Below are 27,808 nucleotides of genomic sequence, written 5' to 3'. Positions count from 1 at the left end.
ATGAAGTTTTTCTTTTTTATATTATCAGTTTGGGTTTGTTTGGGATTTTTCACATGTTTATGAATGAAATTGGGTATGTATAGGATCTGCAGTGATGTTTCTGTCTTGACGTCTTTTTTGCTCTCTGGATGAGATCTGATAGGGGCTTATCAATCTTTCAGATTTTGGAAGACCCAACTTTTGGCATTGTTGACCCTATTATGTTTGTTTTCTATTTTCTATGATAGGTATTGTTTTAAAATTTCTGCTCATTTATTTGCTATTGGAAAGGAGTCTTGGTTTTTCCTAGACTCACCAATTTTTCAGCCTTTTCTCATGTAGCATTTGAGACTATAACATAAGCACAACTTCAGCAGCATGCTTTTTATATATAGTTTTCCATCCACTTTCTTGACACTTTAATGATGTTTTAACAGAAGATAAACCATTAATGATGTGTATAGTATTGCTTGATACAATTCATACTAAAAGGAACCTTCTGTTGAATTCCAGAATTTTTTAAAGCCCAGAGTGCAGTGGTTCTTAATCTAAGATCCCCCACATGACAGTAATTTTTACCCTAGATTGAGAAGCACAATTCAGTACTTGAAAAATCTCAGGGAGATGTGGCTCACAGGTAGAAAATAAGGATTCAAATCACTCTCATTTTACAGATTAACATAAGGCCAAGAAAGAGGAAAAAACCTACTAACGTTCACTCAATAAGTTTAATGACAACACTCAATACAATGGAGTACAAAATAAGATAACACACCTTTGGGTAACTGACATGTCCTTTATTCTATATTGTCCTATTAGAATTTTATTTACACCAATACTGTGATATGCTTAAGATATAGATCAGTAAATAAAAATATTAAAGATACCAGTACAGAAAATGCATTCAACAAAGCAAAAACCAAAGCTCTGGAACAAGACAAGCCTTAACCAAAAATGTTTGGATATACCCAGGGAACTCCTCTTATGAGCCATATCCCAGGTCTCTGGTCTCAGTGATCCTATTTAGTAAGAACATCAACCAAGAAAGGCCAGTAAAAGGTTTTAAGAGGTAAGCAAATGTAGACTTATTTTGTAATATACAAAGTGCTAATTTCAGTAGATCCATTAAAATAGAGAACATCTGAGAAAGATCATCAATAAAAGTCACTCAACCCAAATTAATGTTAGACCTCAGTTTTACAGCACTATTTTAAATCTATATAAACAAGTTCAAATTTTTTAGTAGTTTCTTAAACTTTATAGAAAACCCTCTACAATTTTAAATGCTTATTAACATAAGCATACATGAACTACCTTTATAACAAACAGTTGTTCAAATGTTAATAAGGTGCTATCTATGGTCCTAAAATAGGCCCCTTCCATCTAATAATTATGGATCGTCATAATAACTACATAAATGTATCATGGTAAACAGAACAGCTATATACATGAGCCATACTTGAGGCTCCAGCAGTCATGGGTATGAGGTGATCACTGGACATCCACTTCTAAAGCCTCAACAATGCGCGCGGCAGAAGGACGGTCTTTAGGATCTTCATTAGTGCATACGGAGAAGAGCTCAATTACTTTCTGGTACGTTTCATCCAGTTCCTCCATGTTAATAGGTGGTCTAGTTCCCAAAGCTGCATAGTATGCATCATCATCAAAGTCACTTTCATCAAAAGTTTTATCTGCTCATGAAGGAGTTAAACAATTAAAATCACTTTAAATCATGGAAAAGTTTAACAACTGCTCAAGCTCACTGTCCTGAAATAATTCATCATCCAATATGCTTTTCATTTTACAGAGACAGTCTCTTCAACTGTCCTGCCACGGTGTAGATTAATTATTGTCAGGGAATTAAAGGTTAGCAACCCCAACCCCCTTACTAGGGTAGCTTTCTAATCATTGTCTCAGGCAAGAGGAGTTTTTAAGGTAACTTCTTGCTCCTCTGGATTTTCTCAATTTATCTCCCTGTTCTCTATACATCTCATTTGTATGAGGTTAAACCAGTGTCTGACCCTGCAACCCCAAGAACTAGCCCACCAGGCTCCTCTGTTCATGGAATTCTCCAGGAAAGAATACCGGGATGGGTAGCCATTCCCTTCTCCAGAGGATCTTCCCTGGAGGGGAAGAACCCAGGTCTCCCACACTGCAGGCGGATTCTTTACCTGGGATCAAACCCAGGTCTCCCACATTGCAGGCAGATTCTTTACCATCTGAGCTACCAGGGAAGCCCCAATTTATAAATTATTCCTTAGTTCAAACTGAGAGATTGGGATTTATGTTAAAAACATGTAGTTATACCTTCATCATCATCATCATCTGGAAGATTAATGTGTGGAATAGATAAAGTCATCATTTCCCACAGAGTAAGACCAAAGGCAAATATGTCTGCCTTGTCAGTAATAATACCATCCTCCTCCAGAGCTTCCTTAGGTTTCCAAGGCTCAGTGCCGATGTAACAGGCCTCGGGGTCAGTCACTGAAAACAAGATATAGGCAAACTGATCAAAAGGGCAAGCACCAGAAACCACTAAGAAAGGCAAACAACCCAAAGAAAAGTGGGCAAGTTATCTAACAGGTAGTTTAAAGGTTAATAAATATAGCCAGTAAACATGAAAATACATTCAACCTTGTAAAAAGAGGTTTTCTCTATCAGATTGTTAAATATTCAAAAAGCTAGTCAGTAGGAAGGGTGTAGAGAAACAATTCTCTTAGAATGGGGCACAAACGTAGATTGTGGATGTCTGGAGCACAGACTTGAGCCAGACTGCCTCACCCAGGTTCAAAGACCCGTGCAAGCTCTGTGACCCCGAGCGCATCACCTACTCTCTGTTTGTTTCTTCCTTTTTCAAACTGTGCTGTCTCAGCTGAGAGATGACCACTTCCCTGCGTCTAGGATTGCTAGATCAGGAAAGAGGGAATGGGTGGAATTACACAGAGGCTTTTAAAGCTTCTCTGCCCAGGAATGACACAGGTCCACTCGTGTTTCCATTTAAATGTCAGAGGCAACTTCTCAATTGTCATGAGACGGCCAGCTTTCTAGCTGAAACTGGGATTAGACTGAATCACTAGATCAATCTGGGAAGAATTAACATCTTAACAGTATTGTTGGTCCATAATCATGATCTCTCACTTACTTAACGTCTTAATGCTCTCAGTGAAGTTTTATGGTGTTCAATAAAAAGGTCGGACTTTTGGTTCGACTTATTCAATTATTTTATGCTTTTTGGTGTAGCGCCCCCCCTCCTCTCGTTTATCCCTGGGGGATACATTTCTGGATCCCCAGCGGATGCCTGAAACTAAGGACAGTACCAAACCATATATATATATAGTATTTTTTCCCTATACATGCACATCTTTAATAAAGTTTAATTTATAAATTAGGCACTGTAAGAGTAACAACAAAAATAATAAGATAGAACAATAACAATATACTCTCATAAAAGTTATGAGAATGTATTCACTATCAAAATTATCTTACTGTGCAAATGTGTGCCTTCTTCTTAACCATGCACTTACAACACACAGTGGCCATAACTTTTAAGGTTTGAGGTGTAATAGCAAAACTAGTATGAATATTTTTCCTACTTCAAAATTTCACAGATACAAGTTGCAGCAGATCTCAGCAAACTCAGCATCCAATTTTTTTTTCTTTCCTTATTAAGTCTAGAGCTTTCACCTTTTCACTTAAAGGAAGCACTTTATGGCTTTTCTTTGGCACATCTGAATCGCCAGCATCACTATACACTTTGGCAACATTATTAAGTAAAATAAGCGTTACCTGAACTTAAGCACTGCCATACCGGCAACAGTCATCTGACAACAAGGTGGCTGCTGAGGTACCTTCCATCTAGATTAGGAATCCTTAAAGGGGAAGGACTGTGTCCTTTTTTCCTCTATATAGTGCCTAGCACAGTACCTGACTATACATACTAATAAAAATATTTGGTAAATAATCAACCCAGAAATTACCATCATTAACATATGGACTTTTCATCAGGAAAAGACTGAAGGCAAAAGGACAAGGGGGCACCAGGGGATGAGATGGATAAATAGCACCACTGACTCAATGGACATGAATCTGAGCAAACTCCAGGAGACAGTGAAGGACAGAGGAGCCTGGTGTGCTGCGGTCCGTGGGGTAGCAGAGTCAGACATGACCTACCGACTGAACAACAATAGCAATGTATCCTCGTAGCTTATTTATTTCATACATAGTAGTGTGTGTCTCTTAATTCCCTATCCTTTTCTTGTTACTTCCCTCTTCCCACTAGTAATCACCAGTTTGTTCTCCACATCTTTTTTGTGATATTCACTTGTTTATTTTTTAGATTTCCTAAGTGTATGCTCAGTTGCTCAGTCCTGTCGACTCTTTGTGACCCCATGGACTGTAGCCCACCAATCTACAGGCAAGAATAGTGGAATGGGTTGCCATTTCCTTCTTCAGGGGATCTTCCAAACCCAGGGATTGAACTCGTGTCTCCTGTGTCTCCTGCATTGGCAGGCGAATTCTTTACCACTGAGTCACTGGGGAAGACTCCACATTTAAGTGACAGGGGAATTTTTAATTTAGCTTTTTATTTATTGACAGTAAATGCCATCATAGTTACCTTCAAGGAAGCACAAACACAGGGTTCACAGCTGTACAGGACTGATGCTGCCTGGCAGTGAAAATCTAAGGTGTTAGCATGTTTACTAGAATTCTTGCTGTTTTTAGTATGCTTTGTTTTCAAGGGTGCATGGGTTTTGATTCTTCTGTTACAACTCTTCTGTAAGCCTAGTCCTAGCTTCTGACTTTTGCAGAAATTAATATAACAGATTAATGTAAAAAATACCCATACTGCCCAATTTTTTTTATAATGTGTTCTTGGGAATGGAATTACAGGACTAAAGGGCATAAACATTTTTAAGGGTTGTTTTTCAGAGAAAATACATATATCTAAACTGCCCTGTGAAAAGGCTACACACTGTGGTAATTACTATTGCTATTCCCCACCATCTGCGTACACAGGACTACCTTCTAGACACATAGGAGGACCACACTTTCTGGCCTGTCATGTTCTTGGGTGAAGCCATTTGACTAGTTCAGGGCAGTGACTTGTCAAAGAAGTGACTTAGGTCATTTCTGAACTGGGGCATTTCATTGTCAGGGCAAGACTTTCTAGGGTGGCACTGTACAACAGAACTTTGGTGATGATAAAAATGTTCTTCATCTGTATTGTCCTGTATGGTAGTCACTAACCACATATAGCTACTGAGCACTTGAAATGTGGCTAAAGTGGCTGAGAAAATGAATTTAAAGACTTTTTAATATATTAATTAATTTAAATAGCCATACATAGCTAGTGGCTACTGTAGTAGACAGGCTTCCTGGTACCTCAGTAGTAAAGACTCAGCCTGCAATGCAGCAGATGTGGGTTCAATTCCTGGTTCAGGAAGATCCCCTGGAGAAGGAAATGGTAACCCACTCCAGTATTCTCACCTGGGAAGTCCCACGGACAGAGGAACCTGGCAGGCTACAGTCCACAGGGTCACAAAGAGTCAGACACGACTGAGTGACTAAACAACAACCAAAAAAACTGCAGTGGACAGTGCAGTTCTAGAATTTTTTACCTTCCACAGTGATGGACACAGTGACAGCAGTATTCCATACAACAGACACCCTAGTGTGTTAGGTCCTGATGTGAGAATGACATGGAACACAGGCCTAGTGGACATGCAGCTTGAAAAATGAGCCTTGCTTATTTTAAGGTACTGAGGTTTTTGAGGGTTTATGTTACCATAGCAAAACTGATCTTAACCTGAATGATAAATTATGACTTCTATGCAGTGCATGAGAGTATGTTAACCTAAACTCTTGCTCATACTAGAATGGGGAAATTTTTCAATGACTTTTTTAGTAGTCATGACTTCTTTTAAAAAGTGGTTTCTGCCTCTCATATCCTTCTTAAGCCCAACATTAAGGAAATATTTACCAACAATTTTTTCTGTTACTTTTTAAAAAATCTTCAATCTACAGAGATTAGAGTGTGAGAACAGAAAACAACTTTCTCTAAAATAAAGATACCATCATTTACTAATTTAACTACCTCTTTTCCCACTAATACAAAAATGTCACCTTTATCATATAACAAATCTCATATATTTGGGAACTATCTTTTGACTCTTATGTTGAAATTTTCTGTCTAGTTTGGCATTAGTGTCACTTACTACAGTTTCATAATACTTAACATCTCATCAAGAAAATTCCTACTCAACACTTTTTCACAGAATTTTCCTGGCTGTGTTTGAACATGTATCCTCAAGGATAATCTCTATATTCTCTTTGACATGTTCTATAATAACATAGATTATATTGGGATATTGCAAAATTTGTAGATTTTTAATTCATTTCTGCTTTCTTCTTCTGGGGTTTCATTTTTTTTTTTTTTCTAATTTCAGCTGAAAACTCAGTTTCATAAAGGTTAAATAATGACAGTGTTTTCCTTTGAGTACTTTTGGACCATATCAAATAGGTTTTGATTTGCTCTTACATTCTCATTATTCTCTAAATAGTGTGTAACTGGAATTTCACTTCTTCTCAGCTAAGGACTATTTACAAATATTTTAGATTCCTGAAAAAACTGAGTTTTTATTTCCAACTGTACATGAATTTCTGTATTTATAGCTCTGAGGATAATGAATGTTAATCTTTAATCTATTCCTACTTTTGTAACTTGAGGTTTTCTTTTGTAACCTAACCAGTATATGGTCAATTTTAATAAATATTCTAATGCATAGAAAATGAACTTATTATTTACTTAGATCTTCTACATCTTAGTTTTTCTATTAGATCTATTAATGATTGAGACAATTAGGCTAAAATCTTATTTTTATTCTTTTTGATAATTTCTCCCTTTATTTACTAAAGTTACAACCTCGTACCAGTTATTTGGCCTAAGGGTTCATGCCAGTTCTACCTTTATTGACTACAGACATCATTATGAGGTCAATTTATTTATCTTGGTGCTTTCCTTCAATTCAACTTGTAGACTTTAACTGGAAATTAAGAGGTACGTAAGTTATAAACAGTATTAGCCTCCCCTATACCTTATATTTTGGAGACAGGAACAGCAACCCACTCCAGTATTCTTGCCGGGAGAATCCCATGGACAGAGGAGACTGTCAGGCTATGGTCCATGAGGTCACAAAGAATCGGGCATGACCGCGCGACTCACACACACACACCCTTTCTGTTTATATAAAGAGGCAAATTTAAATGTCATTTATTAAACAATATGTTGAAAGCAGTGGCTTTCTTTGAGGCTTCTGGATTTTGGCTCTGTTCCTCATCAAGAACATATCTTAAATTCCCTGCAGTTTCTCCAACAAGTGGTGCTAGGCAAGTTGTACAGCCCTATGAAGTTACAACATACCCCCTCACCATCCACAAAACTCAAAATGCCGTAAAGACTTAACATAAGACACCATAAACTCTTTAGAAGAGATCATAGGCAAAATGTTCTCTGACATAAATCATACCAATGTTTTCTTAGGTCAGTCTCCCAAGGTGATAAAAATAAAAACAAAAATAAACAAATGGGAACTAATCAAACTTACAAGCTTTTGCACAGCAAAAATCATAAGCAAAATGAAAAGACAACCCACAGAATGGAAGAAAATATTTACAAACAATGCAATTCACAAGGGATTAATTTCCAAAACACACACACAGCTCATACAACTCAACAACAACAAAAACAAACCCAATAGAAAAACGGGCAGAAGATCTAAACAGACCAACATTTCTCCAAATAAAAAATACACATGGCCAACAGGCATGTGGAAAGATGATCAACATCACTATTAAGAGAAATGAAAATCAAAGCTACAACGAGGTACCACCTTCACACGGGTCAGAGTGGCCATTATTAAAAAGCCTACAAATAACAAATGCTAGAGAGGATGTGAAAAAAAGGGAACCCTCTACACTGTTGGTGGGAATGCAAGTTGGTACAGTCACTGTGGAAAACAGTATGGGGGTTTCTCAGGAAAACTAAAAACATGACCCAGTAATCCCACTCCTGGGCGTGTATCCAGACCAAAATAGATTCAAAGAGACACATACACCACTAGGCTCACAGCCGCACCGTTCACAATAGCCATGATGTGGAAACAACCGAAATGGCCACTGACAGATGAATGGGTAAGAAGACATGGTACATATATGCAATGGAATACTACTCAGTCATAAAACAGGATGAAATAACGCCATCTGTAGCAACATGGACGCAACTAGAGATTATCACACTAAGTGAGGTAAGAGAAAAAGACAAATACCATATGATATCACTTATATGTGGAATCTAAAATATGAGACAAATGTACCTGCCGATGAAACAGAATCATTGGTACAGAAGACACACCAGTGGTTGCCAAGGGGAAGGGGGCTGGGGAAGGGATGGAGTGGGACACAGGGGTTAGCAAATGTAAACTTTTATATAAAGAATGGATAAACAACAAGGTCCTACTGTACAGCAGAAAACTGTACTCAATATCCTATGATAAGCCATAATGGAAAAGAATATTTTAGAAAAAGAATGTATTTAAAAAAAAAAGAAAGAAAGAAAGAACATACCTTAAATTCCCTAAGAAGAGAATGGTTAGTATTCACAATAAAGAGAAGAATGAGGTGGGGTGGGCTAAGGGGCAAAGCGCAGAAGACTGGCCTTAGTTAGTAATCCTCTTCTACTCCCATTCCAGTTTTTTCTAGCAGTTTCCCAAATCTTGTCATTATGCTGATGCTAAATGAATTTCTTTATAAAACATAAAAATTTTATTTTCTATTCCCAGATCTTTTACCACTTAAAATCCCAATCCAGGTTAGAAACACTTCTCCATGTTTCTTCAATTAAAATATATACTAATGAGAAACCAATAATTTATATTGTATATGTGGTAAGGGAAGGGGCTGGAGGCTGAGTAGAACAGAGACAGAAAAGAAGAGAGATTTTTTATTACACACTTTATTAATAGTTTTTGATTTTTGAAGAATGTGAAGTTATTATTTTTAAATATGTAATTAATAAAAACTTAAAAACTGTACAGAAACCAGTTTAAAATAGAATTCTGCTTACCAGTCATATTTTCATCCAATGGAAGAGAGACTCCTACATCACAGATTTTAATTGTTTCAAAATCACCTTTAATAACAACATTTGAAGACTTTATATCTCCATGGAGCAGTTTCTTATCTTGGTGCAGATACTAAAATAGTGAAAAATTTAAAACATCTGAGCAAAAATACAAACTAATAAAAAAGTGTATAACTTTCAAACAAAAACAACAACCTGAACTCCCTGCCTAACATACAGACTTCTATCTGTCTATCATTTCAAACTATTTGATGCTAGAAAAGGGACCATCCCATGCCATCTCTTAGTCTACCATACTCACCAGAAATCTAAAAGATTCTTTGGAAATTGATGTCTATTTACAGATAAGCCAACTTTTAATTTTCAAGCCAAACTCACATACTTATACATCAAAGACTGATACTGCAGATTTCAAAATGTACTACAATTTTACAAAATGTACAATTATTTTAGAAATAATTTTGTAACCTTCACAATGACAGTTTCTGCAAACAAATTATTGAGATAATGCTACACATACTTCACAAGGAAAAGAGGAAGCAGTAATGTAATCTAAGGCTATATACTTTAACCGTTTCTTAGAAATGACAAGTGATAATATTCATCCATAATCAAAAACATCCTACAAAACAGTTATTTTTTCATTCATCAGCATTTAGGCATCTACACTCCATGACTTGGCCCTGCAAAAGATGCAGAAACAATTCTTGGTATTGAACTTGGAACACTTACTGTGCTTACTTAAATGCTGTTAACCTAAATTGAATATGCTCAAATATATTTATAATGTAATTTATTAAATCTATTATACACACACATTTAAAATAATTATACACATTTAAAATAATTATTAAATGATTAAAATTATTAGCTTATCTGACCTATTTAAAATAGGTTTTTCTATAGCATATTAAAATATATATTTAAAAATACATATATATATTTAGAAATACTGCCTTTTTCCATTTTCACATTTCATGAATCAACTTTATTTGAACTCAACATGCAACTCTTGACATCACTACATTACATAATCTGTTTTTTGAGTCATCCAACAATTTTCTGGAGCCGTGATTACTTAAGTTATTCAGGATACAGAATTTTTATTTTTAACAGTATGTCTAACTCAAAGATACAATAATTTATTTGTACAACCCTGAAAGGGTTTTTTCACTTGACCTATAGATGTATATTCACAATGTCTAATAACATCCCACAAAGCAGTCTTTGAAAGGCTTGTTTACAGCAACAGAGGGTTAGAATATACCCCCAGGAATAATGACTAAACAACAGTCCAATTAACTAAATCTAACATGTAATCTCTATAAGCAAAACTTCCTGACATGGGTTATTTCAGGCCATGTGAAAGTGTGAAGGCCTCTAACAATACTTGGTTGATCAAAACAGTATACTCTTCAGTATGAAAGATTCTATAAAGATTTAAGGCAACTCCCTCTCTTGGAAAAAAAATTTTCACCTTGTAACTAGGTGTATTAGTATCTGTCCATCATAGATGAATAGATAAAGAAAATGTGGTATACACACACATTCACAATGGAGTATTACTCAGCCATTAAAAAGAATGAAACAATGTCATTTCTAGCAACATGGATGGACTTAGTCATACTAAGTCAGAAAGACAAATACTATATGATATTGCTTATATGTGGAATATAAAACACACAAATGAACTTATTTACAAAGCAGAAACAGACTCACAAATATAGAGAACAGAGCTGGAGCTGACAAGGGGGAGGCTGGGTGAGAGAGGGAAAGATTGGGAGTTTGGGATTAGCAAAGGCAAACTACCAAATATAGGACGGATATACAACAATGTCCTGCTGTAAAGAACAGGAAATTAAATTTCATATCCTGTGATAAACTACAATGGAAAAGAATATGAAAAAAGAGATATAACTGAGTCACTTTGCTGTACAGCAAAAATTAAACACAACATTGTAAATAATTTCATTTTTTTAGGTTTCACAAAACTCATTCAAAACATAATAGCATAGTTACCTTTAACCCTCTTGCCATGTTCAAAGCAACTTTTAAAATTATGGCTGCTGGAAAAGGATCCTGGCTATCTTTATTTCGTTCTTCTATTAAGTCATTCAGAGACTTTTCACCTCCATATTCCATAGCAAGACACAGACTGCCATCGCTAGCTTTAGTGAAAGCACGGTAACCTTAAAGAAAACACGTCATTTTCTTACTGGAGTACGGAAAAACAAAAGTATTAATTCTTTTACAGTAATGTGACTAAAAACAGATCTGGATTAACACTGTCAAATACAAAATGAAACAGCTAGTGCTTACAAAACCTGTTTAGTAGATCTAATTTTAAATTCCTTCAGTGTTTGCCAACAGTATCACAAATTGAAATATTTTTTAATACTCTATGCCTTCCTCAGAGAAGGCGATGGCACCCCACTCCAGTACTCTTGCCTGGAAAATCCCATGGATGGAGGAGCCTGGTAGGCTGCAGTCCATGGGGTCGTGAAGAGTTGGACACGACTGAGCGACTTCCCTTTCACTTTTCACTTTCATGCACTGGAGAAGGAAATGGCAACCCACTCCAGTGTTCTTGCCTGGAGAATCCCAGGGACGGGGGAGGGGTGGGCTGCCGTCTGTGGGGCCGCACAGAAATGGACATGACTAAAGCGATTTAGCAGCAGCAGCAGCAAGCCTTCCTAAATATAATGGTTTCACCAGCCTTACTTATATTAAAAATGAAAAAAGGAAATTACATAAATGAAGATTTTACATTCCTGAATTCTCCATGGTACCAATACCATAATGACTATATCTATTCCATGAAGTTTTAAATATATACTTCAGTTCAGTCGCTCAGTCATGTCCAAGTCTTTGCGACCCCATGGACTGCAGCACTCCAGGCCTCCCTGTCCATCACCAACTCCCAGAGTTTACTCAAACTCATGTCCATTGAGTCAGTGATGCCATCTAACCATCTCATTCTCCATTGTCCCCTTCTCCTCCCACCTTCAATCTTTCCCAGCATCAGGGTCTTTTCAAATGAGTCAGTTCTTCATTTCAGGTGGTCAAAGTATTAGAGTTTCAACTTCAGCATCAGTCCTTCCAGTGAATATTTAGGACTGATTTTCTTGAGGATGGACTGGTTGGATCTCTTTGCAGTCCAAGGGACTCTCAAAAGTCTTCTCCCAACACCACAGTTCAAAAGCATCAATTCTTTGGCACTCAGCTTTCGTTATGGCCCAACTCTCACATACATGACTACTGGAAAAACCATAGCTTTGAATAGATGGACCTTTGTTGGCAAAGTAATGTCTCTGCTTTTTAATATACTGTCTAGGTTGCAAGCGTCTTTTAATTTCATGGCTGCAGTCACCATCTGCAGTGATTTTGGAGCCCAAAAAAATAAAGTCTGTCATTATTTCCCTATCTATTTACCATGAAGTAATGGAACTGGATGCCATGATCTTAGTTTTCTGAATGTTGAGTTTTAAGCCAACTTTTTCACTCCTCTTTCACTTTCATCAAGAGGCTCTAATGTAGTTCCTCTTCACTTTCTGCCATAAGGGTGGTGTCATCTGCATATCTGAGGTTGTTGATATTTCTCCCGGCAATCCTGATTCCAGCTTGTGCTTCATCCAGCCCAGCATTTCTCATGATGTACTTTGCATATTCAAATTGCCAACATCCACTGGATCATTGAAAAAGGAAGAGAATTCCAGAAAAACATCTACTTCTGCTTCATTGACTATGCCAAAGCCTTTGACTGTGTGGATCACAATAAACTGTGGAAAATTCTGAAAGAGATGGGAGTACCAGACCACCTGACCCACCTCTTGAGAAACCTATATGCAGGTCAGGAAGCAACAGTTAGAACTGGACATGGAACAACAGACTGGTTCCAAATAGGGAAAGGAGTACGTCAAGCCTATATATTGTCACCCTGCTTATTTAACTTATACGCAGAGTACATCATGAGAAACGCTGGGCTGGAAGAAGCACAAGCTGGAATCAAGATTGCTGGGAGAAATATCAATAACCTCAGATATGCAGATGACTTCACCCTTATGGCAGAAAGTGAAGAGGAACTGAAAAGCCTCTTGATGAAAGTGAAAGAGGAGAGTGAAAAAGTTGGCTTAAAGCTCAACATTCAGAAAACTAAGATCATGGCATCTGGTCCCATCACTTCATGGGAAATAGATGAGGAAACAGTGGAAGCAGTGTCCGACTATTTTTTGGGGCTCCAAAATCACTGCAGATGGTGATTGCAGCCATGAAATTAAAAGACGCTTGCAACCTAGATAGCATATTAAAAAGCAGAGACATTACTTTGCCAACAAAGGTCCATCTAGTCAAGGCTATGGTTTTTCCAGTGGTCATGTATGGATGTGAGAGTTGGACTGTGAAGAAAGCTGAGTGCCGAAAAATTGATGCTTTTGAACTGTGGTGTTGGAGAAGACTCTTGAGAGTCCCTTGGACTGCAAGGAGATCCAACCAGTCCATCCTAAAGGAAATCAACCCTGAGTGTTCATTGGAAGGACTGATGCTGAAGCTGAAACTCCCAATACTTTGGCCACCTCATGAGAAGAGTTGACTCATTGGAAAAGACCCTGATGCTGGGAGGGATTGGGGGCAGGAGGAGAAGGGGATGACAGAGGATGAGATGGTTGAATGGCATCACCAACTCGATGGACATGAGTTTGAGTAAACTCCAGGAGTTTGTGATGGACAGGGAGGCCTGGCGTGCTGTGATTCATGGGGTCGCAAAGAGTCAGACATGACTGAGCGACTGAACTGACTGACTGACTCTGCATATAAATTAAATAAGCAGGGTGACAATATACAGCGTTGACATATTCCTTTCCCAATTTGGAACCAGTCTGTTGTTCCATGTTCAGTTCTAACTGTTGCTTCCTGACCTGCATACAGGTTTCTCAGGAGGCAGGTCAGGTGGTGTGGTATTCCCATCTCCAAGAATTTTCCAGTTTGTTGTGATCCACAGTCAAAGGCTCTGGCGTAGTCAATAAAGCAGAAATAGATGTTTTTCTGGAACTCTCTTTCTTTTTCAATGATCCAATGGATGTTGGCAATTTGATCTCTGGTTCCTGCTCCTTTTCTAAATCCAGCTTGAATTTCTGGAAGATCATGGTTCACGTACTGTTGAAGCCTGGAGAATTTTGAGCATCACTTTGCTAGCATGTGAGATAAGTGCAATTGTGTGGTACTCTGAGCATTCTATGGCATTGCCTTTCTTTGGGATTGGAATGAAAACTGACCTTTTCCAGTCCTGTGGCCCCTGCTGAGTTTTCCAAATTTGCTGCATCTAAAAATATACTTTTTTTTTTTTTTCCTGGCCAAGCCACACAGCTTATAGGATCTTAGGTCCCTGACCAGGAATCAAACTGACACTCCCCAGCAGCTGAAACACAGAGTACTAATCACTAGATTACCAGGGAAGTCCCACTAATTTTTATTTCAGAATGTTTACATTAATTTGATTCTTGCCAAACTTCATCACGCCCTTCATTTTTTATTAGTGTAAGCAGTTAAAATATGTAAACCATTTCTGGATAAACAAGATACTATACCAGATAACTGTTATTAAGTAAATGTGAACTTACCTATAATGTTTGGGTGGTTGAGGCTTTTCAAAATCTTAGCTTCATCAGTTAGTCTCTTTTGATACATACTCTGATAATCATCATTACATCTAGGATTAATCTTTTTCACAGCCCAAGGAGAATGAGACAAACCTCTTGGAGATCTTAAAAAATAAGTAACCAAAAATGTCCAGAAAGATTAATACATAATACAGTTCAAATGACTAATAAGAACTTTCACATTTTGAAAAAGACTTGAGTATTTTAGGTTTTTTTTTAACTTTTAAAGTTTTAGACTAGCAACATTTCTGTTATACATCCTTTTTAACTGTGTACATACAACTGATAAATCTACTGATTACAAGAGAAGTCTGATATTGGAAGGGAAGGGTTAAAAAGAGAAAAGTAGAAGGAAAAAGATGAAATGTTATAGATTTTAAACTTCAAAATTTCTATAGTATTTTCTAATTTTTCATTCAATCATGTCAAACTACCAACTACTTAAAAAGCATTTAACTATATGTACCAGATATAAATTATAGAATGTTAAAGTAATAAACATTAATGTCTAAGAAACAATTTAAAGAAGAGATGTACAAAATACATTTGGCTCCTGTGTTATCATGCAAATAACAGACTGTTTTTTACCAACAAATATTGTGGCTCTAACAGACAAACCAATTTATCTGATATACTTCTCACCATATACATGTGTTTAGGGAGAAAATAATAAACGTATGAATAGGGAAAAAATGTAAACTGTCTGTTTTCTAGGAAGATGCAGCTGTTTAAGAACATGTAAGGTATATATGTTTTGAGGTCTAAATAAACAAACAGGTAAAATGAAGTCAGGGAAAGGTTTGTTCACCCCATAAGGTAGGCATTTATGAGTATGGCCAATTACAAAGAACACAATGTAGGCAACATTTGGGCACAAAAGTCAAAGAGCCTCAAAAGTTAAAGATTGAAAGTTCAACCATAAGAACATAAAACGAGATGGAACCAAGAATCCGTTTAGCTCTGTACTACCTCATGAGCACAGCTCTGTGACTGGAGGACCTTTTTTTTAACATCAGAAAACATGTATTCAAAGGATCATTAGATTTCTCAATTCATATACACCTATCATGTGTAAGTGTACTTAAACTATTCTTAAACCTCCAGTTTTAGTTAACAATAGCATTTGGGAATAACCTCTTCCATGTTCTTTTAATATAAAGATTTATTTTTCAAGTTTCAAGGGGTACCCCATAGCTCTTGATTATTTATAATTCAGTAAGCAAGTCCATCTTCAGTTTTTCCGTATATCTTAACCTACCTATATCCTATCCTAACCCTGTAGGTTACAGAATGAAAAGGATATTATTTACGTAATCTGAATAAAATGTTGCCAAGTTAAAAGATGGTTCACGGAAAATACTAATACAACAGGCAAATTTCTGTTGAGATTGCACAAGGAAAAAAACAAAAGGAGACACAAACAATACTGCCAACAAAAATGGGGACATATTCAGCAGAGATTTAAAGAATATTCAAGTGAATACTAAAACGTTTAAGCCAATAAAAAGGTAAAATGGACAAATTCTTTAAAAAAGTTAAGAAAACTGATGAAAGAAGAAACATAATCAAGAGTTTAAAAATCTTCCCACAAGAAATACAAAACATAGATAATTTTAGAGTTGAGTTTACTAAACTACAAAGAAACACTCCATTTCATACAAACCATTCCAGGGATTAGAATGAAAAGGGACTATGAGTCTAGCATAACTTTAATTAAAAAAACAAAAATCAAACAGGGACAACAGAAAAAGAAAAATCACAAGGCAATTTCATTTAGAGATGTAAAAATTCTAAACAATAGCAAAATGATTCTATCAGTTTATTAAAAAATAATAATATATCACAGCTATGTTGGGTTTAATCCAGCAGTGCAAATTTAACAGTCAATAATATATACTCTGAATTAAAATGAACATACACATACAAATTTGATCCCTCTCAGGTACCACTGAAATAAAAACTTCAGTTTGAAGACTAAAGACTTGACTTTGAAAGGGAAAAAGCAGAAGGTATTTAGCCTGAGGTAGACTGACACAGTTGAGAACCTGTGGTCTATGCAGGAACAGAGTAATTCATGACCAAATGTGCCTGAAGTGCTCAGTGAGTTTTCACACATGAACATACCTGTGTTCAAGATATACATGTCTAGCATCCCCACAAGATATGGGATGCCATCTTAAAAAGGAAAACTTTTTAAGATAATAATAGTTAAAAACAAGATAATAATTTAAAACAAAATAATTAAAAACAAGATAGACAAAAATGAAAAGCGAAATAGGAGTATCAGAAAGTGAAGTTGGGAAAATTTCCGAGAAAATATTAATAGAACAAAAAGAGAAAACAGAAAAACAGACCAAATAAAATAAAGGTAGATCAAAGATTTGAGAGAGTCAACTCCTAGGCAGGTTGATAAGAAGTCTAGGGGTCCCCATGGAGAGAGGGGTCTGGAATTCTCAAGGAGGAAGAAAGGACAAACTTTTTTTTCTCCTCTACATTCCTTAGGATTATATAACGATAATGTATCCTGCTTGAGGACAGTCTCTGGAAAAAACCTTCTGGCTAATTCTGTTAAATCATGGGAGTAGGTCTGGTGAGGTCTTTACAACCTCCAGGCATTCCTTTGATTCACTGTAATAACTAATTGGAGAGTATATAATTCCAGTGCTAAGGCTAGCAAGTGGGTACTCTTTCTACCCCCTTCTGATGTCTATGTCAGAAGCTTTCTCTATCTCCTTTATACTTTAATAAAACTTTATCACACAAAAGTTCTGAACAATCCAGCCTCGTCTCTGGCCCTAGATTGAATTCTCCTCTGGAGGCCAAGAACCGGGCGTCTTTGCGTGATTCAGAAACAACCTTTCAGATTGGGCCAGTAAATCCCACATCCAAACAATAGGAGTTCCAAGACAGAGAACAGAAAAGTAGGGGTGAAAATGATCAACAAAGTAATTTTAAAAAATAACCTCTCAAAAATTCAATAGCAATTTTCAGGTTCCAAGAGGCCCATACCCATGCATGTCACTGTGAACTTCAGAACAGTGGTGACAAACAGGAGACCATGTAAGGTTCCAAGAGAGCAGGAGGAAGAGATAACATAGAACAGAGACATTAAGACTCAGCAGTCAGAGAGGCTTCAGAATTCTCAACAGCAGCAGTTGAACAATGTTCTCAAAATCCTAGGGAAAACATACTTCTGAATGAGAATTCTGACCTAGAAAAACAAAAAGGCCACTCAAGTACAAGTATAAAGTGAAAACATTTTTAGAAAAGTAAATTCTCAAAAATGTATCTTCTGTGCATCTTTTCATGGGGCACTTAACAAATGTCTTCAATCACATGAGATGTAAACCAAGAAATACTAAGAGACGAAATAAGAAAAACAGAGGATCCAATTCACCAGAGATGTCAAGGAAATCTCTAGGCTACTATAAAGGAAAATCCCAAGCTAACAGAGCCACATGGAGGACTGGGAGGGTCAGGCGGGAACTGCTACTGCCAATGAAGCTTTCTAATTAAGTCACATACAGTGTAACTTTGTTAACAACACACTCCACATTCTAAAAAAAACTTTTTTAAGGAAAAAAAATGAGACTAGCCACGAAACTGTGATAAGTTTTTCTTTCAAAATAACTTAAAACAAGAGTTTTAGACATTAAAAAAATGGAAGTTCACAAAACTAACAGTAGACAAACACACAAAAGGGGGTGTTTAAGCTCCAAAGATGCTTCAAGAAGACCCACTTATATATAACCGCTATACTAGTCTCAATTCACCAACTTTTTATTCAAATAAGTATTTCAATTTGGAAACAACATAAACCTAAAGAAGCTAATGATATGCTGCCCTGGACTAATCAGGCTAATTCCTAGGGAGCACTAAACAGTACATAACTGTTTGCCACTTCATAAACATGAAACTAGGTACAGAGTAATGAATAAAAGAAACAACTCTGTCAAAATGTGTTTGCTGTCATATGTAATATTATTGGCTATTAGCATCTATTCTAGTATTCCATTTTTCTTTTAATAATACAATTTTCCTACTTTAGAATCAGGTATTTGCCCTTCTCACTTAACAATGATGACATAAATAAAATAAAAATATTTATTTCTTTAGAAGAGAATATCCTGAGAAGGCAACTCTCCAGATAGAAGGGATTAATAGTCACTGGTACCTCCCAACACTGGTGTCCTCTTTGAAGTTTTCTTATTGAGAATCCTGTGTTATTACCACACAGGAATCCCTTTCCTCTGTCATTTCCCCCTCCTACACAAGCCAAGGAAAATTGACAAACTACCTCTCCTTTAATAATCCATTAAGAGGAAGCTAGGAGAAAGATGTACCAGGTAGAGCTCTGGCAAAAATATGAACATACTCCAGATCTAAATATTTGAATTTTCACATTCCTTTTTGTCTCTAAGTACAGTATAACTATGGTTCCATGTAAAAATGTTAACGTGAAATCTTATACTCACCTTTGCATAAGGTAGACATTTACTCCAGTACCAAAGCCAAGCTTCTGCATAAATGGAGAGGCAGGAATATTTATACATGGAGTTAAACATAATGCTAAATGTCAGAAAGAGAAATAAAAGATAAAATTAGTATTTGAAAAGACCTCCACAGATGTACCCTAACATTCTCAACAAATCATTGTTAAGAGAATTAACTGGCAAAGTCTTGCAAAGCAATCTGACACTATGTGTCCTAACTTTCAATGGATACCCTTTGACCAAGTCTACTTTTGGAGCTCTATTCTACAGTAACACTTAAACAGGGGTCAGCAAAACAGCCTGTTTTTATATGACCCATAAGCTAAGAATTGATTTTTACATTTTAAAAAGGTTATTAAAAAATAGATCAAGAAGGTCTCTTGGTTGAATCCTTAGACTTCATGACTCTCTTCCAACATGGCCCAAGACAACCCTCCAGACAACACCATGGCAACAAAGTATAGAGAGAAGCTATACCAAATTCACAGATCAATTGAAAACCCTCATCAGCACTTTTAACCAAAAACCTTATCCAGATTATGCTACCAAATGAAGACTTGCCTTTAATAACACTGAAGAGCCTAGAATCCAGATTTGGTTTCAGAATCAAAGAGCTAGAACTGATTCCAGAAAAGATCAGAACCTGAGGATGACTTCGAATCAAGCCAACACCAAGATCACCCTGAAGAGCAGATTCAAAGTAGAAAAGACAAGACAGAGTCAAACCAGCTACCCTCTCAATTACACACCCTCATCAAGGCATTTATGCACAACTCTTATCATGGAATGGATTCCAGAGAGCAACTTGCTAAAGAAGCCAGGGTTACAGAGTCAAGAATTTAAATCTGGTTTCAAAACAGAAGAACTAGATTCCATGTCCAGAAAAGAAAAGAACCCGAGGCGGCCTTAGAACAAAGACAATTAGGGACAAGATCCTGGAGATGCGAGAATCCAAGGTATAGACACCACACAGAATGACAGCAGTCTCACCAGGGACTGTCTTATTCCTCTGGAGTCAGGGGACACAAAGACAGATTCAGTGTACTTGATAACATTAGTCTGGACTCTAAACTTCTAACTCTTCCTGGCACATACCCTTCTAAACACACCTTCAGCTTCTCCAGGAGCTGAGCCTTCTGGAGACAATAAACAGGACTTCAGGAGACAGAGACACATACAAAGCACCACAAAGAAAATAAATTTATTAATATTTTTCAGCAATCACAGTAATGACTAATTTAGGCAAAAAGCAAGGAAAGAAGGGAGGAAGGGAGGGAGGCAGGCAAGGAAGAAAGAAGAAAGGAAGAACACTATGCCAAAAGGGTTCCTATATGACCCACAAAGCCTAAACCATTTACTATCTGCCATTTACAAAAAGTGTGCTAATGCCTGCACTACAGCATGCAGTCAAAGACACCATATACACACGTGAATGCATGCATGCATGTGAATAGTGGGATCTGCTTTTGTGGCTACAAAAAAAAAAAAAAGAAAAGCCTAAAAGTAATCATCATTAGAGTCATAATTATAGCATATCTATATTACAAAGTAGTATAAGGTTATTAAAGGGGATGAGATAAAGTAGTCCTACTTTTGCTCATGAACAATTAACTGCTCTTGGATTGCCCTTTTGCCATGAACAACTAGAAAATCTGACAAAGTATAATGGTTTTCACATACTTGACAATAGGCAGGGCAGGACTATAAACTCTGAAAGGAGAGAAACTAATGAGATGAGTCCTATCACTGCCCTAACCTACTGCTTAGAGACACTTTCCAGGCTGCAGCACAAAAAAAGGAAGCTCAAAGGTCTTGTCAAATTGAAGTGACAGATTACCCTCTGTCTACTGAATTGCCTTGGAAAATACCCTTCCCATATATAGAGGGGGAAAGATAAAGTAGTTCCTTTGAGGTTCAAGTTAAGTTGCTTCTTCACCAGGGAAAACCGACAATTCTGCTAGAATGTCAATAAAATTAGATCACAGATGACCAAACTTTGACCTATAAAAGAAGTCTTATTTCTTAAGATCAACATTATAAAGATGACTTATACTAAAATTGTTCCTGTGTGATAGATAACAATGAAAGGATTAAACTATAATACTATGAAGACATTTCTGATATCAGTAACAATGAAGAAAGGTTTTATATCTTACCAGATTTCCTTTTTTCAGATAATCTGCTTGGTGTCTTGAAATTATTGGTTTCTTCCATTGTAATAATCACTTAAAGTCCTATGATAAAAATAAATAGAAAGGTACACTGCAGTTATAAAGAATACATCTTTCATTCATGAAGAAAAAATTCCTATAATACTGTCACTCATTTACAAAAAATTTGAGAACTGAAAAAGACCATAACAAATGTTTAGTCCAATTGTATTTACAATGAGAAAACTGAAACCCAGAGAGGTAGAAAGATAAAGTAAAAGTAAAACTACATACCCAAGGTCATGCTATTAATGATTGTAGGTCTTTATTTAAAAAATAATATATGCCCTTGGTTAAAAAAAGAAAAAATGACCTAGCACCCTCCCACACTTCCCAGGAGTAATTATTAACAGATTTTTTATATGCTTTTAAGAGCTTGGCTTTGTAAGCAGTATTATTCATAACAGTCAAAAAAAGGAAACAGAAATAGCTATCAGATGATGAATGGATAAAGAAAATATGGCATACACTACACACAATAAAATATTATTTAACAGAGTATATATTCTACATAGGGAATATTATTTAGTCATAAAAAGAAATGAAGTACTCATATATACTACAACATGAAAGAATCTTGCAAACCTTATGCCAAGTGAAAGAAAGCAGACACAAGAGGCCACATATATGATTCTTTTTCCACACAATATCCAGAAGAGGCAAATCCACGCACAAAATAAATGAGTAGTTGCTGTGGGCTGAAGGGAAGAGAGAATGTGGAGTGACTGCTACTGGGTGTATGCCTTCTTTTTTGGGGTGATGAAAATGTTCTGAACTTAGGTAGTGGTTTAATATATTCAACTCCATTCCAAAAACCACTTAATTGTACACTTTCAAAAGAGTGAATTTCATGATATGTTAATTACATCTCAATAAACTATTCGTTTAAAATTATCTATGAAAATACAATGTACATACACAAGCAAGTTAATCCAGGCTTTTTTTTTCTTTCGTAAGATATTTCTTAAAAAATTCTTTTTTATTAAAAAAAACTTACTTTTCTTTTGAAAAAAGGTTTGGTGTTGTATTAGATTTACTGTAAAGCAAACTGTTCCTGTCTGTAAGCTCGTCTGGACTGTCTATAAAAAACTAGGAGGGAGAGAGAACATTTTGCTTAAATGCTGCATTGAGCCATTTAATATGCCTTAATAAAGAGCACCTGGGCTTCCCATGTGGCATTAGTGGTAAAGAATCTGCCTGCCAATACAGGAGGTTCGATCCCTGGGTCAAGAGAATCCCCTGGAGGAGAAAACAGCAACCAACTCCAGTATTCTTGCCTGAAGAATCCCACGGACAGAGGAGCCTGGCGGGCTACTGAGGCGCTTCCGTAAAAGTACAGAGTGTCAAGCTCTGATTTGAGAAAAGAGCGATTTCTTACTTCGAATCCCCACCCTACCCCTTAAGTCTGATGCGCACCCGGGTCTCCAAGATGCTTCTTAAGATAATTCCCAGTTTAATGCCATATTCCCAACGTCTTCCACCTTCCTTTAAGGCCCCAAGTTGTCAAAAAAGCAAAGAGGCCGCGGCTCGAAGGCGCGGGACCCCGGGCCAGGCCCACTCGCGGCAGGACCCCTAAAAGCTCTCTCCTTACCAGAGACACGAGGTGGGACGACGAGACGTCCAGGGAAAGGCTGTCTTGAAAACTGGTCCCGAGCGGCCCCCAACACTCCGCGGTCGCCAGGGGTGAGGGTGAGGGGTCCGACCAGCCAACACAAGGACTCGGCTACCGTTGTTCCAAAGGGAACCCGCCGGGCTTTCAAAATCGCGCACGCACCGCCCCTACGTCGATCGCGAACTACGGGGCGGCGCAAAGGACACACCAAGCCGGATTCGCCGTTCCTGTTCTTTTTCAGTCGTTTCACTCTGTTCATCGATCCCACCTTACTACCCAATAGGGATAGTAAGCCAAATAAAAGGTAGCGAAGCGCAGCAAAGGACGAACTGACTTTTACAGCCACTGTCAGCCTTTCAGAGGGACAACTTCAGTTAAAAAGAAAATATATGCCTGTATTTAGGTTGAAATCCTTTCCCAATTAGCGAACGCTGTGCCCAGAATGTGTGATGGTTCTTTTGTCATTTTTATTACAAATATGGCCTTGAAACACTATAACTAAAAATGCACTTGTCTTGAGTAGCAACATACTCAGAAATTTTGCTGCCTCTTGTAATCACTACGTTCAGTTCAAGTGAAAGTGCAAGTCGCTCAGTCGTGTCCTACTCTTTACGACCCCATACAGTCCATGGAATTCTCCAGGCCAGAATACTAGAGTGGGTAGCCTTTCCCTTATCCAGGGGATCTTCCCAACCCAGGTCTCCCGCATTGCAGGCGGATTCTTTACCTGCTGCGCCACAAAGGGATATGTTCATTTATTCAACAAATATTTAGAGAGCATCTTCCCCCTTCTCCGGGGGATCTTCCCCACCCAGGAATCGAACTCAAGTCTCCTGCATTGCAAGCAGATTCTTTACTGTCTGAGCCACCAGGAAAGCCCAGAGAGCACCTACTATGTGTGGGATGTGCATCGAATGCCCACTGCAGAAGATACACTATAGCAGTCACTCAAAGGGACACAAAGATGATTAAGTCACAGAGCCCCCTCCTGCTCAGAAGGAGCTTAGGCAGAGGGGGATGAGGGAAGGGTAGAGAAGTGTCCAAAGAAAGAAACACACACCAACACAATACAAAGGAGACTATAATGTAGGTAACTATAGTTGTAAGGCCCATTTCTTGCAAATGAGGAAACTCAAATGGCACAGAGAGGTTAAGTAATTTTCCTAAAGTCACAGAGCCTATAAACGGTAGAGTCAGGATTTGAACTCAAGCTTAGTTTAGAGTTCCTCTTTAATAAACGCGTTCAAAACCTCTTCCCTCTTATACACACACACACACACACACACACACACACACACACACACACACACACACACACACATCTCCACCTTCAGGGCCCTCCCATTTTTGGCCACCCTCTCCTAAGCAGAGATGGTCTCTTTCTGTGTGTGTGTGTTCAGTTGCTCAGCCATGTCCCACTCTTTGCCACCCCATGGACTGTACCCCCACCAGGCTCCTCTGTCCATGGGATGTTCCAGACAAGAATACTGAAGTGCATTGCCATTTCCTCCTTCAAGGGATCTTCCCAACCCAGGGATCAAACTGCATCTCCTGAATTTGCAAGTGGATTCTTTATCATTTAAGCCACCTGGGAAGTACCTTCCCTCTATTTTCATTCTGCTATTTTTTGCGGAGGCATAATATATACTTCATCATCTTTTAAAAAAAAAACCTATAATTTGCTATGCTTTTTATTAAGTTCTACAATTTTACAAGCTCTCTGTTTTCTATTCTTATGGCTAATAAAGCCAGAGCCTGACAGCGTCTTAATTAAGCACTGCCTGTGCAAAGAAACCCTGGGGAGATGAGGATATTGACACAGGTGTCAGATGAAGCAGAAAATAGTCACAGGAATGAAGGCCCTTGGGTAAAGACTTATAACCATCCTGTTCCCCATCTTGTAACTATAAAACCACCTCTAGAGATTATCGGAAGAAACATCTGAACTTCACAAGCTTAATGTTATTGCTTGTGAAGTGTAATCATTAATCTCAAAATTTTGCACCCTAGTCAGTTGTCATAGGAAACAGTTTCCAACCTGAATGGGTAATTTCTCCCAGAGTATAAGTGGCCTGGATTCCTCGGCTTAGGCAAAAGAGACCCAAACTCTGTATTTGATTCTTGGTTGGTTATGCCCAAAGGAGCATTTGCATCCTCATCTTTTTATGGCATAAACTTCAACTTCTGCTCCTTTCATTGCCTCCCCTTTTTGAGCTTAGTTTAAATGGGGGGGGGGGAGGATATTAATTTTTTTCCCTCTTTTCTACTGCTATTGCATTTCAATTTTCTTTGAGGCCATATGGATACTGCTGATTGGCTAGAAGAATGATGAGAACATTTAGGGAAAAGGAAGGAAAAAAAAAGAAAATTTCAAAATGTGTTCTTCTTCTATCTGTGTATCCAACCAGTCAACATGTCCCTAGGGTGCCAAATGGCATCCTGAAGCCATTGGGTCCACAGCTGAGGCCACTTGAGTCCCCACCCCAGGCCCCATCTTGGTGCTGCTCCTCTGCATCCCAGTTTTAGTGAGTGGCTCCTCCATCTATCCCCAGGACCTGAGCCAGGAGCTTCTCTTCTCCTTTATCCATCCAGGTTCTGACAACCCTTCCCTATGGATCTCTTAAATCCCTGTCCTCCTCCCCATTCCACCTTGGGCTATAAACTCTCACTTCTCTCTGTTGGTGACTCCTAATTTGCCCCCTTCTTCCTGTCACTCCTGTCTTCCAGGTGATTTTCATACTGCGTGCATGCTAAGTCAATTTAGTCGTGACCAACTCTTTTCGATCCCATGGACTATAGCCCACCAAGTTCCTCTTTCCATGGGATTCTCCAGGCAAGAATACAGGAGTGGGTTGCCATTTTCTCCTCCAGGGGATCTTCCCTGACCCAGAGATCAAACCTGCATCTCCAGCATCTGTTGCATTGGCAGGCGTTTGCTTTAACACTGTGCCACCTAGGAATCCCTGATTTCCACTTTGCTGCCTCATTAATCTTCCTGAAATGTAAATCTGGTCATGGCACTCCCCTGTTTGCAATCCTCCAGGGTTCCTCATTAAGTCCAGGGTGAAAAACAAGCCCCCTTAGCATCTGACTGAGTGTCTCTAGCTTGGGTTACTCTAGCTCTGAATCTGGTCTCCTCTTACACTGAGTTAAGGTAGTTCCTGGAACACAAGTGTTTTCTCATGTCTCCACCACGTGCACATGAATTCCTCTCTGCCAGGAAAACCCTCCCCCCTTTCCGACTGGCTCAGCATCTACTCATCCTTCAGCTCTCAGCTTAAGTGCTGCCTGCCCCAGGACACACTCTCTAAGGGCCCCAGTCTATGTGATTTCTCCTCTATGCTCCCAGAATGCCTTCCAGTTCTCTCTAGCCCAACACGTACCCCAGTACATTGGAATTTTCTCTCTACTTCTGTCTTCCTCCCCTAGAACGTCAGCTACCTGCATAGATGATTGCTCAGAAATGTTCAGTGAATACCCGAGTGAATAACAAGATGGATAAACACTGTTGCACAGAGAATTGATCTTTCCCTCAGTGACACGGAATGCCAATTTGTCTGGGAATCTGGTCCGAGCTGGCAACTTAAATGTCTTAGCCATGGCCCCTGAATCAATGTTTGCTGGCTGTTATGGACTGAATGTTTGTGTCCCCCTAAAACTCCCATATGTTGGAGCCTGTACAGTGGACACAGTGAGAGAGCTCTGGTGGTAAATTGGAAATTTTCAGTGAGATGTACTGGGTGTGATTTGGAACGCAGAAGTGAGATGGAATCCCTTTCGTGTCCTCTCACCTACATCATCTGGCAAGCAGAGTCATGGAGTTTGAGGTTTCAGTAGCTGTGTTCTGGTACCTGGTCGCTCACTCTGTGGCCTTTGAAAGATGTCTGCAGTGACAGTGGTGGTCTCTTGACCCCTGGATCAGAGTTACAGTGGAAATTCTTGAACATGACATTCCTAGTTTCCTGCCTGGCAATGGGAACAGCTATAGAAAGCTCATAAAGGGAAGATGAATAACACGAACAGTGACACAGTCCACCAGAGTATCCAAGAAAGCTTCACAACAAACAGCCAGGAAAATATGGACTTAAATGTAAAATACTAAACATAAAACTTACAGAAAAAAAATATAAAAAGTAAAGCATATGATTCTTTGGGGGCTCAGTAGTAAAGAATCCCCTTGCTATGTGGGAGATGGGTTTGATTCCTGGATTGGGAAGATCTCCTGGAGGAGGAAATGGCAACCCCTCTCCAGTATTCTTGCCTGAGAAATCCCATGGACAGAGGAGCCCCGAGGGCTACAGCCGTGGGGTTGCAAAGAGTTAGACACAGAGACTAAACAACAACAAAAATAAAACTTCTAGGGAAAAAAGTATAAAACAAAACTATAAAAAAATTTAGAAATACACTGGTAATACTTGAAGAAAAATTTCAGAACAAAGGGCTAGGTAAAGAATTTATAGACTCGACATTAAAGGCATGCTCTGTAAAAAGAAAACTTGGGACTTCTCTGGTGTTGCAGTATCTAAGACTCTGTGCTCCCAATGCAGGGGGCCAGGGTTCAATCCCTGGTCAGAGAATTAGATTCATGTGCCACAACAAAGAGCTTGCATGCTGTAGCTAAAGATCCCATTGTGCTGCAGCTAAGAAACAGGACAGTCAAATAAGTAAATAAATAGCTTTTTAAAAAAAGAAAAATCAATAAACTGAATCTCATTCAAAAC

The 27,808-nt window shown here is 38.1% G+C and overlaps 1 protein-coding gene across 1 annotated transcript; it reads right to left on the bottom strand.

The window, feature by feature from the left end:
* Window positions 1-693: 693 nt before the first annotated feature.
* Window positions 694-23,212, bottom strand: PBK (PDZ binding kinase). Its single transcript, XM_065907899.1, has 8 exons — window positions 23,067-23,212; window positions 21,422-21,499; window positions 19,248-19,341; window positions 14,734-14,876; window positions 11,138-11,307; window positions 9,101-9,230; window positions 2,287-2,463; window positions 694-1,670 (listed from the first exon to the last, which is right to left on the bottom strand). Exons 2-8 carry the CDS (start codon window positions 21,477-21,479, stop codon window positions 1,471-1,473), a joined length of 972 nt encoding a protein of 323 aa, XP_065763971.1. The 5' UTR covers window positions 21,480-21,499; window positions 23,067-23,212; the 3' UTR covers window positions 694-1,470.
* Between the last annotated feature and the right edge of the window lie 4,596 nt (window positions 23,213-27,808).

This window comes from Muntiacus reevesi, chromosome 17 (assembly GCF_963930625.1).
Source record: "Muntiacus reevesi chromosome 17, mMunRee1.1, whole genome shotgun sequence".
Taxonomy (NCBI): Eukaryota; Metazoa; Chordata; class Mammalia; order Artiodactyla; family Cervidae; genus Muntiacus; species Muntiacus reevesi.
This window is presented reverse-complemented; position numbering and strand designations above follow the sequence as displayed.